The sequence below is a fragment of the Thunnus albacares genome, chromosome 18, assembly GCF_914725855.1.
Source record: "Thunnus albacares chromosome 18, fThuAlb1.1, whole genome shotgun sequence".
Lineage (NCBI taxonomy): Eukaryota > Metazoa > Chordata > Actinopteri > Scombriformes > Scombridae > Thunnus > Thunnus albacares.
The window spans coordinates 4,368,487-4,384,061 of record NC_058123.1 but is presented as its reverse complement, the minus strand read 5'-3'; the positions used below and the strand labels follow the sequence as shown (position 1 = coordinate 4,384,061).

The 15,575-nt window shown below is 36.4% G+C and overlaps 1 protein-coding gene across 8 annotated transcripts in view; it reads left to right on the top strand.

The window, feature by feature from the left end:
* LOC122968646 (calcium/calmodulin-dependent protein kinase type II subunit beta) overlaps positions 1–11,413 on the top strand; it is a 50,248-nt gene extending 38,835 nt beyond the window's left edge. For 4 of the 8 annotated variants that reach the window (XM_044334023.1, XM_044334022.1, XM_044334030.1 and 1 more), the window contains 7 exons: positions 489–557; positions 2,414–2,458; positions 3,110–3,158; positions 6,329–6,404; positions 8,002–8,096; positions 8,194–8,430; positions 9,489–11,413. In XM_044334023.1, the coding sequence (XP_044189958.1) occupies positions 489–557; positions 2,414–2,458; positions 3,110–3,158; positions 6,329–6,404; positions 8,002–8,096; positions 8,194–8,429 (570 nt within the window). In that variant the 3' untranslated portion in view covers position 8,430; positions 9,489–11,413. The remainder of the gene's footprint in view (positions 1–488; positions 558–2,413; positions 2,459–3,109; positions 3,159–6,328; positions 6,405–8,001; positions 8,097–8,193; positions 8,431–9,488) is intronic. The other 4 variants (XM_044334026.1, XM_044334024.1, XM_044334028.1 and 1 more) reach the window with 2 other exon arrangements.
* Positions 11,414–15,575: the final 4,162 nt, after the last annotated feature.

The following is a 15,575-nucleotide window of genomic DNA, read 5'->3' as shown; positions in this document are numbered from 1 at the left end:
GTTGCAGAGGTACACAGCTGTCATTGGTTTAATTTGCCATCTGCCAAATAGCCCTCAAGCCAGTGGAAGCAAATGAAAATGAAAAAAGCTAAGACCGGAATATCCGAGCTCCGACTGGCATTGATTTATATTTTACTGCCAATACAAATTAACCTTTCTATCTAATTAGATATACTAAAGTCAGAACTGCAGGGAAACCTTTTTGGATCCATAAATGTGTCTGCTTGTTGACTGACTGCTCTCTGGCACTTAAACTCTGGAAACTGTATGATCATTCTGCCCACTATTCTGGTCTCTGGAGCACTCTGCTTCTATCTGCTATTTTTACTTGTATTACACAGTTTTTTTGGAGGGGGGGGGGGGGGTGAGAGATGGGGGGGGGCAGCTTACACAGTAACCGCCCACTTTACAACCACCAGATGGCACCTCTCGCCGTTGTTGCTGAGCACTAATTTAGCGCTTTGTGTTGTTTTTTTTTTTCTGCACAGCCACAGACAAACAGCACGAGAAACAGCATAGTGACCAGTCCCAAAGGCAACGTCCCCTCTGCTGCGCTGGTATGCAGCTCCGTGTCCGTCCGTCCGTCTGTCTGTCCGTTACACTTTTTCCTGAATGCAGAGTGTGTAGGTGTGTGTATGAAATATATATATATAGAGAGAGAGAGAGAAAGGAGGTGTGTAGGTACAGACGATGGATCATGGTGGATTTTTACTTAAAGTTTGCATATTTTAAAGATTTTAGAGCCACTCTGTGTAGAATCATGACATGGAGACACTGTGAGGATTGTCTCATTTTCTGCAAACAAACAAAACCTGATGCAGTAGAGAGCTGAAGTCATGACATCACTTCCTGTCTAGCCTCAGTTTCACTAGCTTCTGTAATCGATGCAATCTCTCATTCAGCATCGTCTTTCTGAAAATAAATAAAGTGCGTTCCTGCATATTCTGTAATCAGTATCCACTGCAGCAGCTGCTATCAGAAGTAGAAACATTCAAGATTTTAACAAAGTTAAACAACAATTACTTATAAAAAACGACTGTTCTCATGAGCTCATCGGTACTTGCGTCATCGTAACTTTGTTTCTTCCATATCCATAAAATTCACAAACACTCTTCTGATGTCATTTTTTCAACTTTTCTGTTGTCGTTTTAAAACGTCTCCAGCGTTCGCTCCTCCCTGATATGTCCTGTGTGTGTACAGGGACAATTACATTTTTTATTTTAATTTATTTCAATTTTATTTCTTTGTGAAAGTCTATATGAATTAAAATGGGTAGGTGTAATCAGCTTAAACTTTAGCTTCTACCTATCCAGTGTTTAGAGAGACTGTTTCTTGAGTAAATTTGAAGAAAGAGGAAATTATGCATTGAATGTTTTCTTCTATGTATGTTAACCATAAATTTTATATGTGTAAACTTTATAAATATGATTTTATATATATGTTTTATATGTTTTTTCTTATGGACTGGAGTAAGGGGACATGAGGTCAGTCAAAGGGTGCTGCAAAGCTAATCATATATTGTTCATTTATGTTGCATTTTTAATAACGTTTCACCACATTTACAATATCGGTGACATTTACATTAACTATGTTTTATGAGGTTATGTTTTCAAACATACCAGAACAGAACAAAAACGCTAATGGGTAATGGGGTTCATCAACGGCTGCAAAAAAAAAGAAAAAAGTAAGGAAAACAACAATATAAGGTAGTTTTCTATAAAAATTACCATCATTGTGTAAACGTACGGAGTGAACAGTTCTGTTCCAAGTCTGGATTTTTAGTTCTTCATGTTACTGTAAAGGAAAGAGGTTTTCTTAAGTCTGATACAGAATCTGGAAGTTCTGGTTTCACTTTAGCTCTTTATTTTAAAAACATGGTGGTTTAATCATGTAAAAAATCTGCACACAGTGGCTTTAAATATACAATAGCAAAGAGAGAGAGAGAGAGAGAGAGAGAGAGAGTGCATTTATGAGAATCTCCTGTTGAAGAGCCATATGTATGATTTGTATTTGAATATACAATGTTTGTGATTTTTGTGTTTCACGATTCGATTAATGAAGAGAGTTTGAGTTTGATACACTGGTACAGATCTGCAGATAACGTTAATGGTTCAATATGGGGAGTCTTAAAACCATTCTCTGTCATTAACACTTTCTAATCTTCAAAATCAGTGCTTTTACTCTTCAAAATTAATATATTTCACTCATTTCTCCCTTTTTTCCACATGTTACTCACATCCTGCTCTCTATCGATCTTCCTCTAATGTCTCCCGAACTCTCATATTGTCATCATAAAACATTCCCTCTTTATCTGCATTCGTTTCTACACCCACCTACTCTCTTTCTTTCTTTCTTTCTTTATTGCTTGCTTGCTTGCTTTCTTTCTGTCTTTCCTTCTCCATTCTTCCTCCAGGAGCCTCAGACTACTGTTATCCATAATCCAGTAGATGGGATCAAGGTACATCCTCCTTCCCCTCCCTCCATCTCTTCATTTCTTGTCCTTTTTCTTCATTTGTCATTCACTCCGTTTCTCTATCTGTGTGGGTTTAACCAGGATGTTTTATTTGCAGTATTTGGTTAAATATTTCTATTTCTGTGTGCATCTGTTTGTATTTATGCATGAGAGAGATGGAGAGAGAGAGTGTGTGTGAGAGAGGATGCCGGAGCTGTGAGTCCTGTGAGGTGTTTTTCAGTCTTATACTGCCACTCTGTGTTCAGATAGATGGAGCTCAGCGATCCCGCTGTGGGCTGAGCAGTCAGTCCGTGTGTGTCAGCCATATCGCCGCCAGATTAACCCTCATCCCACTGTTCAGACTGTGTGTAACAGTGGCTCAACGTCAATGTGCTGTGCAGTCGTCTGTGTCCGTCAACACTGAAAGAGCTCAATATGTAGACGGGATTGTTTCAGTGTGCTGCTGAGTCACACCGACAGCTGCTGTGTTCTGTTTTTTCACAAAGTCGTGGTGTTAAAATAGAGTCACGTTGTGTATTCTATGGAAGAAATGTGTGTGTGTGTGTGCATGCATTTGTGTGTGTGTGTGTGTGTGTGTGTGTGCGTTTTCATTTTTAAGGTAACTAATATCTTCGTTTGTGTACGTTTTGTTTGCAGGAATCATCTGACAGCAGCAACACCACTATTGAGGATGAAGATGTGAAAGGTGCACACACACACACACACTCACACACACACACACACACACACACATATTAACAAAAAGTACACACATACACATATTCAAAGGCAGTGGTGACAAGTGACAATCTACATCACATACACTTCCCACATCAACAAAACAAACACCCACGATCCTAATTATACAGCTAAACAAGACAAAAACAAAACAAAACAAATCAAAACAAAATAATAACAATAACACACATTTACATGCACATTACATGCACTCCACATATGAAACAAACACGTTAAACCTGAATATCTTCATATCTGGTCAACTTAAATAAAGTATTTGAAATATAAATGAATATAAATACACGTCACACATGAACACATCCAGCTTTCATGCTTTACAGCTGAAACAACACTATCAAGACCTTTACATTTTGCTCCAGGTGTCATCACTGTCCATCTGTTCTGCATCCGAAAAACTAAAACAAAAAAACCCTCAAACTAGATTTAAATTTAAAGTCTGCGTTTTTATGTAATCATTGTGTGTAATATCTCTCCCCACATGGTTTCAAACTGATTTAACTGGTTTATTGGCTTTTACATTTACAAATAATAAGACATTTCTTTTTTTCCAGTGTAGTAGTGTAGGAGGGGATGTGGATTTCCAATGTCCACAACTGATGAAAAAAGAATAATTATATTTACCCCTTAATGTCTCTGATAACCGCTGCTCTATATCAAACCAAATCCTCTGAAATTTGCAACAATCACAAAAAGTTTGGATCAATTAATTCATATATCAGTTCCCTGATATTTTTCTGTCACATTTATTAAAGGTGCAATATGTGACAATCAGCCCCACTAGATGTCGCACTAACAACAGCATCTCAAACCAAAACAAACCATCTGAACTGACAGCTCATGAAACTCGGATCAAACTGTCAAACTAGGCAGTGCTGATCAAATATGGATCAAGATTCTGTTACTGCTTTGCATATTTCTCACCTCAGATGTTTTCAGAAGAAGACATTTTTAGTGTACTGTTTAGCTGTAATATGAGAGGGTTTGTGACTCAGCCACCATGTTGAAAACAGATACGGAAGACACGGAGGGACTCACACACACTAACAAGCACGCGCGGTCGGAGCAGCTATGAAAACACAGAACAGAGAAGCTCACATAACAACACACACAGAGGGAGCGTGACTTCATTCTCTGCTCGGGTCAACATGACTTCACTATATCTTTACTTAGCAAATAGATGTTTGCTGACATCTAGTGAGGCTGAATGTCGTTTATTTAACTTTATCTTTTTAATATTTTATAAAGGATTTAACACTGTAATATCTCTTTCTAGATTACAACATTCCTTTCATATTTAAAAGTTTTTTTAAAAGCTTAAAATTATGATTATTATGATTGTGAAGATTAATTATTACAGATTAAAGTGGCCATTTGTACAAAAAGGATTTAAAATTGTTTTTATCTGGACCAGCAACAACATTAAAGGGGTATTCCAGCATTTTTATGAAACAGGAACAAGAAAATTACAAATGATTTTCTAAAACACTCCCATCTACTGAATTATTCATTATTAAATTAGGAAATTACACTGTAAATTAATCAATAATAAGATATGTGTGCAAACAGTTTGTCTGCTTCAGGTTATTTAAACAGATTTAAGTGAAATTACTTTTACACCTTATTTTACCACATTTCATTTTCTAAATGTATTTATTTATTTTTGCATAGTTACATTTTATTTATCTATTATTACCACTATAACTATATTCATAACTATTATGTGTCATTTATGCTTTTGAGTTTATCTCAATGTGTAATTATTAAACTATTCTACATTTTAGATTTTATACTTTATTAATGTACATTTCATTGTTTATTATTTTTTAATACTGTAATGACGATGAAATGGATTTTGGTTTTGGTCTAACAAGTCACACTTTATAAAGACTTTACAAGTCATTAAGTCAAGTGTTGTAAATTTTAATAAATTGTTAGTTTTGATCAGAGTGTTCAAACTATTCTTTGGGTATTTTTTCCTAAATCTCGTCTAAAAAGACACAAGTCAGTTTTCTAAGGTGGATGTACACCAGCAAAAGCCTGGCAATAACTAGTCAATAAATTAATATTATTATTATTTAATCAAATATTTATTAACTATTAATAAAGCAATAAGATATAACTTGTAAGGCCTTCATAAAGAAAGTGGAACCAAATATAATTACACATCAATGCATTAGTAATAAATAATAAATAATCTCAATAACATACATATTAATAACTCAAAGTACATTTGCTGGTAATATTTCTGTACTTTTACTTAAACTGACCTCTGATCCTGATTGGCTCCAAACTAGTTGTGATGTCACTACTACACGCCTTAAAGTGAGATTTAAAATGAGCGCAGAGAAACTTTCCCTGTCAGCAGATCAATGAAGAAGCTTAAACATCACAGTGAAGCAACAAAAAGTAAAATACATTTTTGAATGGAGGGAAACTTTAAAAAAAACAAACTTTTTTACACCGTGATATGAAGCTTGTTTTATTTTTGTGCAGGAAAACAGAGAGACAGGAACATGCAGATGACGTGAGAAGGTGTATGAAAATAAACAACAGAGAGAGAGAGAGAGACAGTGAGAGAGGGAGGGAGGGAGATAGAGAGAGAGAGAGACAATCAGAGCGAGCTAAGCCTTCCTCTCAGTGCAGGGAGGAAGTGAGGGGAGAAGGACACAGTAAATCTCATCTAAAGGGCTGGGACAAGAATAGCATGATGAGCTCAAGCAGCTTCACATGTGAACGAGAGATATGATGGATGACGGATGGAAGTGGAGAGCGACGGTGCAGGAAGGGACGTTTTTACTCTTGATAAAGGGGGACTTGTAGGCGAGGAACATGGAGAGTGAAACAACACAACTTCTTACATGGAAGTAGTTTTTATGTGCGCCGCGGCATGGAGGAGATTTCACTCAGAGACACGGATGAAAGAGAGATGACCAATTAGATTTACGATGAGTAACAAACACTCAAGTGAGTCTGTGAATGTTTTGTTAATGTTTGTGAAAAGAGTTTTTTAGTTGTGCATGAAGGCATCGGTGTACTACGGCTTCCCGATGAGGGTTTATTGTCACATGGGATACAATCACATTGTTCTCACTGTACGTTTTGTTTTCTTCTCCGCAGCCCGCAAACAGGAGATCATAAAGATCACAGAGCAGCTCATCGAAGCTGTCAATAACGGAGACTTTGAGGCCTATGCGTGAGTCCGCCGCCTCATTCTTTCTTGTTCCATAAAAAAAAAACCCTCTAAACAGGAACCTCATCAGCTGGTTGGAAAAGTAGGACTTTAGCTCCATCATCTGTAGAAAAACCATTAATCTGATTGACATAAAATGTGTTTTATCTTTGTATTAAAAGATTAAAGAGTAATTACAGTCATTGTTTTATCCCCTCTTCTCTACCTACCGTACAGTTTATAATAATGCTCTGCAGATTGAGCGATGGAGGGGAGGGGGGGGGGGGGGGGGGGGGGGGCGGTTGGTAAAGTCTGTTTCTGTTGAATGCCACAGTAATGGAAGCCCATTTCTGCCACGAAGAGAAAAAAAAATAATTAAAAATTACGCAGGATAAAAATCTAAATACTCTTTGTAGGTCAAAATTATGAGATAGTGAGTCAAAATGTTCAGTTATTTAGTCAAAACTATGAGATAATTCAAAATTATTGGAAAACTATGAGATAGTAAGTCACCTTTCTTTGCTACTAAGTCAAAAATTATGAGATAGTAAATCAAAAATATGAGATTGTAAATTAACTTTTTTAGCTACTACATCAAAATTACGACATAGCAAGTCAAAACTCTTGAGATAGTAAAATGAAATTATTATTATTATTATTATTTCATATCATAATTTTGATGAGTATTTTTATCAAACTTTTTTTTTTCCTGGCACAAATGGGCTTCCATACATGTCAGAATACCTCATAAGTGGTACTGTGATATCACCAAATTTGGGTCAACAGAGTACATTTTCTTTTCTAGTTTTCAGCTGTATGATATTGTTAAAGAATTGTTTAAGTAATGATATAATGGATTATATTCAAATTTTTCACTGTGCAGAAGGAAAACAAGCACATTTACCGTCTAAAAAGCGTGATTTAGAGGTTAAATTTGATGTGACGTCATGTTCAATTTCTCTGTTTTGATATGAGGGTGAAGTCCTAAGTCCAGATCAGTGACTGTATATAAATATGGACGACGCGTCTCCACTTCCTGCCGCTATGCGAAAATGAAGCCAAAATATCTCCTTTCCTTGGAGCTGCCATCTTTCTTGTGTGACGTCATTTACAGTCAGAGTCTGCGTAGTAGAGTTGACACACGCGGGACACACCCTCACACCCCCTGACGGAGGTTTGAGAGCGGCTGTCACAGCTGTCAATCACGACATCACACCCCCTTTTTATATCGTCAAATAAATAATTAAAAACAAACGTATCAGAAAAATGAGAATCAACCTAAAATGACAGAAACCATCTTTGAGAAAAATTTATTTGACGTTTACTTTTTTTTTTAGTTCCATCATTTAACATGGAGGGGGCGGGACAGATGACTTATACTGCAGCCAGCCACCAGGGGGCGATCCAGATGCTTTGGCTTCACTTTTGGGGAGCTTTCATGACGTCCATATTTATATACAGCCCAGATGACGCTGTAGCATATAAATAGTAGTTATAGTTATAATAGTTTCTACATCAGTTTCTCACACATTAATTCACTGAAGACGCCAAACAACAAGTTGCCCTTTAAAACATGATATTAAAGAACCATTTTCTGACGTCGGCCTACATGTGTTTACAGGAAGATCTGCGACCCCGGACTGACTTCATTTGAGCCTGAGGGGCTGGGTAACCTGGTGGAGGGAATGGACTTCCACAGATTTTACTTTGACAATCGTAAGACTACAATTTAAACTATTATCGGCATTTTTATTGATTGACTGTAAAAATCTAAATCTACGTTCTAATCTTGGATCCCTCTCTCTCCCGTCAGTCCTCTCCAAGAACAGCAAGCCCATCCACACCACCATCCTCAACCCCCACGTGCACATGATCGGCGACGATGCCGCCTGCATCGCCTACATCCGCCTGACGCAGTTCGTCGACGGACAGGGCCGTCCCCGCTCCAGCCAATCAGAAGAGACCAGGGTATGGCACCGCAGGGACAGCCGGTGGCAAAACGTCCACTTCCACTGCTCAGGAGCTCCTGCTGCCCCGCTGCAGGGATGAGGTACGCAACAAACAATTAAAACAATCACACACACAATAACACACAATTACACACTTAATACATCACTATGTCATAGGAGACAAGACTAGTATATTGAGCCGTATGTGTAAAATCAGTTTTTAAAAGTTCCTATTTAATTATTAAATATAATTATTTAATTATATTGGAAATGGCGATCGGTCTTTTCACTAATTTCTGACTATTTATAGACGACACATTTAATCAGATTAACGTTTTAATTGATAGTGAAAATGAGTATCCGCAGCTCTAAACAAGGCAGCCAAGTTGCTAAAGTTTGTGGACAACAGGGATTCATTAACTCAGAGCAGAACATCTTTCAGGAACACTTTTGATTGATATAATTAAAGCAGCTGTAATCAGCTACCCTCAGCTCTTCTGAGCATTTTTAGCATCTTTCAGCTCGTTGTTTTTGTTCAGTCTCAGCAGCATGATTTCCAGCAGCAGCTCTTTTCAGCAAACAATCTCTGATAATCCCACTGTACACACTGTGATCCTAATCCAAAATTACATCTCAGCCGGGTCCATTACCGACCTCATGTTCTGTTCCTACTTACATGATGTTATATAACAAACTATCACACAATATACACGGTATTAAACTTTATCATGTGGTCAAAAGCCTCAGTTTCAGTTCAGTCCCGAGTTTTTGGCAGATTTTTCTACATATTAGCAACACAATCTTGCTAAACGTTTTTACCTATGTGCATTAAAACTGTCGCAGTAGTCCACCTATAATATGCTATTCAAGATGTAACTTAACAGTTGCATGAATTTAAATAATATTAGAACATCAGATACACTTATGTGCTCAGCTGGCTCTTACAACAGTTGCAATAATATAAAATGTGTCTCCATAGAAGAAGTTATAATTGCTGATGAATAATAAACTCAATAAACACTTAAAATGTCCTTTTATCTGCTTGCAAAGGCATCATAGTGTGTTATAAAACCATTACCATTCAGTAAAAGTGTTGCCGTCGCAGGTTTAAGCCGACTGTGAGCGAATAAACTAAACTATTGGCCTCTTTTCTCTCCAGGTATGTGAGGCTGACGAGGACGCAGACAGGAGCAGAAAAGGATCATCTAAGAGAGTAAATCAGCACTGGGAGAGAGGTACAGGTGGATGGAGGGTTGGTTAAAGGAGTCTGAAGATATCTGAGATCCCGGTTGACCTCCTGCAGTCTGCACACCCACCTCAATCTTCTCTCTCTCTGTCTCTCTACAACCTCAACTACAGACGATTAACTCCGACGCAACGCTCCCATCACCGAAAACCCACAGCAGAGGGCATATCAGTTATAAAAAAAAAAAAAAATGAACTGGACTTTTAGCCCGCGTCTTGTGGCTATACTAGCCCAAAAATACCTGGACAGCACCTGTCGTCCCCCCCCCGCCTACCTTCTATCTCCCTCTTATTCTGCGCCACAAGGCTTCAGACGTGGCTCTCTCCTCGTTGAAGATTTACCCGTTTTACTTCTACTCAAACATAAAGTTATTGTTACTTACTTCTAATCTTATTATGGCTGCAGTCTGTCGTTGTGCTCTTTCATCTGTACAGTATATTTATTAGTCATTTTAAACCCTCTTTCTTTTCTGGTATCTTCTTCTTCTTCTGCTTCTTTTTTTATGACGAGCATGACTCTTTACCTGTATTCTTATTAGCAGTGGCTGTTTTCTGCACGACTAAAGGCTGCCTGTGTGAAACGAACATACAGTAAGTACCACGTGTCTCACTTAAGAGACAAGTGGGTGTATGTAATTATCGTTTTTTTGTTTTGTTATTCAGTGAAGCTTTTCTTTTTTGTTTGTTTGTTTGTTTGTTTGTTTTTTTTTCTTTCTCTGGAGTGTAGTTGACCCCCCGAACCGACGCCTCCGTGTGTTCTCCGGACCCTTTGAGCCGTGCACACCATGCAGCATGCTAAGATCTTACTGTTGTTCTTAATTGATTCTCTCTATGTACTGAACATTGCAAGTAATTACTGAAATTATAACAATGGTTGAAATTATAGTATCATGCTGTTATGTAAATTTTCCAGTTTCATCGTGGTGACTTAACTACAATTACGCTGTAGATGGTATTTAATTGCATGATATTCCAAGTTAATACATTGGTAAGTTGGGTGTTATTGTGCATTTTGTTGATTTTTCTCTTTTTGGACTGAACTGCTGGTGAACTATAATCTATTGCCTCTATTTTCTGGGCTTTGTAAGTGCATAAACTATATTTTTTGTGTTAATATGGTTAGTGTAGTACATGAGGACACTGGTGAGGTAAATGATGACAGATTATGCCTTTTTAAAGAATTATTTGTTGGATCCAGATCAGATATAAAATGGCTAAAATTCAAGGTCCTAACCAATCACTTTTATTTATTTATTTTTTTAGGGCGTTTGGAGCTTAATTTAGATTATTAGCATTATTTCAAAGTGCAGCTTTTTACTTCACACTTATGAAGAAAATACACAAAAATGCTAAATGAAGCACTGGTATCAGGGATGTAGAGAGGATTATAGAGATCCTGAGCTCATAAAGCCAGAAAATGTTTGACCCAACACCAAAAAGTCAATTTCTTTTAAATATTTGGATTTTTAAACATTTTATTTATTCAGTTAATGGTTCAGTTGTATTCTCTGTACATTTTATTCCCCAACGTAGTGGTCTCAACTTTTCATGAGCAAAGAAAAAAACAGCCCTGTTGTCAGATTTGTGATGATGCATTTTTCATATAATCTAAAAGCTTCTTTAATTGTGTATTTAGCCTAAGAAGTAGGAGGATTTTCTCTACCGATAAAGGAATAATCCTCAAGTTTATCTGAAAAAATGTTAAATCACCAAATTTGGAGAAACACGGCTTTAAGTCATTGATTCTGCAGCCTGCCAGCAAAACAATTCTGGTGGGGAATTAATAAATTCTTTGTTTATTGAATGTAAACTCCCTCCAGGTTCCTTAAACCCTCAAATTCCTACAAAAAATACTTAAGACCTCAGTGTCTGATTAGTGTAACTGTACAACAACCTGTCCTCAAGAGGGCGCCAACATCCAACAACAAAAAAAAAAAGATATCTGAGTCAACTACAGGGTTCAAAAACTACAAACATGATCAGTGCTGGTTTCTGCCGGGAGGTGGGTGTTGGTGAGGGAGGGACATCCTGAACATGATAAGCAGAGTGTAAGAGGAGAGAGATAAAGACAAACTAATACAGATGGTCATACCAGGCCTTCAGTTACTTCATTTCAATCAGCATTTACAGTTTGTCATAATTGCTTTGGTTCAATTATTCAAAACTCTTAACACAAAATTCTTCACAATGCTTCAAAACATCTGTATCAAATTATATATATGTTTGTCACTGACTTTTAATACATAATGATACATAAGTCATTTCTTAACCTCTGTAAGCATAAGCATAACAATATCAAATAGCAAAAAGGAACAAATAATACAATATCACAATTAAATTAAATTGTTTTAATGATGCAGTTCCTTAATAAATTAATAACTAAGTTAGTAATTGCAATACTAGTATTACATATAGATAAACAAATACAGAAACCATCAGCAGAATCAAACAGTCTGCTGTTCTTCAGTAATATGAGGCGTCTGTACTTTGAAGACCAAGTGTGTGATTTAGTGTTTTGCACTAGGAACTGCATTTTGTGTTTTAATTATTAAACATTAAGAGTTTTGCACATTAAAACCGAGCCAAAGCAGTCATCAAATAACACAAGTCATCTGTTTTTTTTTGTTTTGTTTTTTTTTTTTGCAAAAGGAGCCTGTGATTAAGTCACATAAATAAACATGAGGGAGTGAATTATTATCAGACAGACAAACCCTAATAGTACTTTAAATAGGATTACTGATCTAATAGAGCCATTGTCCCCTTTGGCAGCCATTCCATGTCCAGTTAATTAGTATGTGGCAGAAGACATGTAAGATTTAGGCTATAACTCATTTTAACCGCGTTAGAAGAGCCTCTTTTCCTCAGTTTGATCAGGAGATGATGGATGATGATGCTACTGTGTGTGAAGCAAAGCGTTTCTGATTTTGATTTCTTTTATATTTCTATTATACTGATGATGATGATGATTCCTCTGGTGTGCATTCCAAGTCTTATCAATATAAAAAATGTGATCAGATGTAATCAGTGTGTGAACCAATAAAATGACAATGCAGAGAGCACTTTACTCCTCTCTCTTATCTCGGCTGGTAGCCAAAGAACACAGTGTGAGTGAGATATTTGTTTGTGTGTGTGTGTGTGTGTGCGCGCGTCAATCTGTGTAATGATTTCATTGGTTATTAAATGTAGATACTGATCTAGTCAGGCTCCAATTAATCTGTAAGAATTAGCCAAAGGGCAGAGTTTAACCGGAGTTAGTAGAAAACAGTTGAAGCAGCTCAGAGACAGATGGTGGGGGAGGGGGGGAGGAAATCGATAATGGGAATCAATTGGTGTTGATCCCAGTGCTGGTAATGACATTGATTGTAGAAAGAAGTCATGCAGTTGTTTGATCACTAGGACAGGAATCACTAGAGGAGGTTTCACAGTGAATATAGGGAAGTTTGTACACTTGCTCTTTACATAATCAATGTCAGGACAAAGGTCGACATATATTGCTCTGTTGTAGATGGTACATGAAGTACATCTGGCACTGAACCAGAACATATAAATGTACATTTACCAGTTGTATAAGTGCACAAATCTTTGTCTGGGGAGGGGGTTGTTTTTTTTAAAGAAAGGGGTGGATACATGGCAGCATGTATCCACCAGCAATATCTTGGGGTTGTTTACGTCATCACCCTAGTAAAAAGTAGATACTTGTTAGCATTATAGAGTTAGCAGTATAGACATTATATTTGGGGAAACTGTAGTGGTTGGCAAAACTGACTTAATGGGCAGCTTCATCTGAATGTCAAATATTACCCACAATGCAACTCAAGTCCAATTAAATCAACTGTACAGCTTGGGGTGTGTTATGCTAGTAGCGGCTAATGTAGCCTGGAGCTATTAGCCTCCAGCAGAGATGAGTAGCCACAGAGGTCTGGTAAACTCACTTCTTTTTAACTCCACACTGTGATATTTTTCATTTTCAAACTTGTCGTCTTCAGCCCCAAAGCGAAGCGATCAGTAATACATTGTTGTATTAATACTTCTGAGAAGCATAATATTTCCACCACTGACTAGAAGTAAAATGAATGTGCCCTTGCTGGAGTTTTCTGTGTCTCATTGTTAAATATTGTAAAGTTTAGTTGGTGCAGGACAACACTGAATATCATTGGATATATTAAAATGAAGCAATGCACAAGTCAGTAATGAAGTAAAAAGTGAAAGTGGAGTGAAAGTAAAGTAAATTTACTCTCAATTATTATAAGTGAAAGTAAACGTATGGGGCCATTCTGCAAAAATTATACTTTTACTTTTGATACTTAAATTTTCCTGATAGACTTTTTAAAGTATTGAAATGAATATGAGTATTTTTACAGTGTGATTTTGCTACTTTTCTGCTTTGAGATCTAAATTTACAGGCTTGACAGGTCAAAGAGGACACAGTGAATGTGAGTGGCCACCTGAACTGTGTGTAAATGTCTCTTTTATGGCTGTCTTTAGCATCACAAAGATTTAATTTGCATCACCAACAGAGTTGCGCTGCCAAAACACAGATTACATTATCATATATCAACATAAAAATATGAGCCAGCAGGACATGGAGGTACAGTAGTCTCCCTGGGAACAAATAAACCTGAATAAAATGTACTCAAGATATAAAAGCAGTACACAGAGTTAGAGATATGAAAAAATAAGTACAGTTAGTTCAGGATGATTTTGAAGGGCATTAGTTGAGTATTTTCCAGACTGTAATTCATGAGACATAAGAAGAACTTTCACTTCACTCTCACTTTTTACATCACTACTTATTTGTGTATCGCAACATTTTAATCTAAGTAACTCAATTTAATGTTTGTTGTAATGTTGTTTTTTAAACTAAATCTAAAAATATTTAATAATGTGACACAGCAATAATGTATCACTCCAGCAGGGGGCCTTGATTTTACTTCTTTACTACAAGTAAAGCTGTAGCATTTATAAGCAGCATATAAACACTTATTAAATGATTAATAACACATTATAATGTAGTTGTGAGTAGATATGAGGACATTTTGTATGTATGCATGTATTTGTCAATAATTAAAACTTGTCATATGAAGCATGCATAACTATAAACAGGTAATGTATGATTGATAACACAGTATAACAGATATATGATATATGATGACACACATGACAGTGTAGAGTGTACTTACAGTGTATTATTAAACATAAAAATCAGTCACAAGTAGCTTTAAAACTGTTTATAAAGGTTACAGTGGTCATTCTTGACCTTGGAAATGGTAGTTTGATTAAAAAAAAATTCTTAACTCAATAATCCACTTACTAGATTTCTACAGGAGCTTTCAGATGCACCTCATGGCCTTCAACAGTGGATAGAGTTGCTCAGTTGTCAAGAGTGATGAGGATGTGTTTATTTATTTTTATCACCATAAACATAATAAATATAATTAATATATTTATAATATAATTAATAATTAACCAATGTTTTTAAAATGTGCAGCAAATATTGTAGCTTTTTAGTGTTTTTAATGTTTTAACTCGTGTTGATATGGTCTTCTCTTTTGTTTTTTAATTTGTTCTGTAAAGCAGTTTGAGCAGCATTTTGTGTATAACAAGTGCAATATAGATACAATCTATAGTTATTATTGCTATAATCATAAAACATACACCAAATACATTATTTTTTTTATTTAATTGTCATATAAAATATCCAGTCATATTCTTTTATTGTTACAACCGTGTTATATTGTCAGTCATTCATAAACTCCTCACAGGAGGAGTTATTGTTGTTATTGACAAATACATGCTTAAAATGTCATTTTCTCAACTTAAAACTACTTAATCGTATATCTTTAATTAATTGTTATAGAAATACTTAAATAAGGGGAGGGGGGGGGGAGTCAAAATAAATATTGTTTCTCTTCAGGGTGAGCAGCTCTGAACTCACAGTTTTACGGAGTCTGCTGATGCAACAGCACTGTTTTTGCGCTGACGTCACCGCCGGCGTGACGCA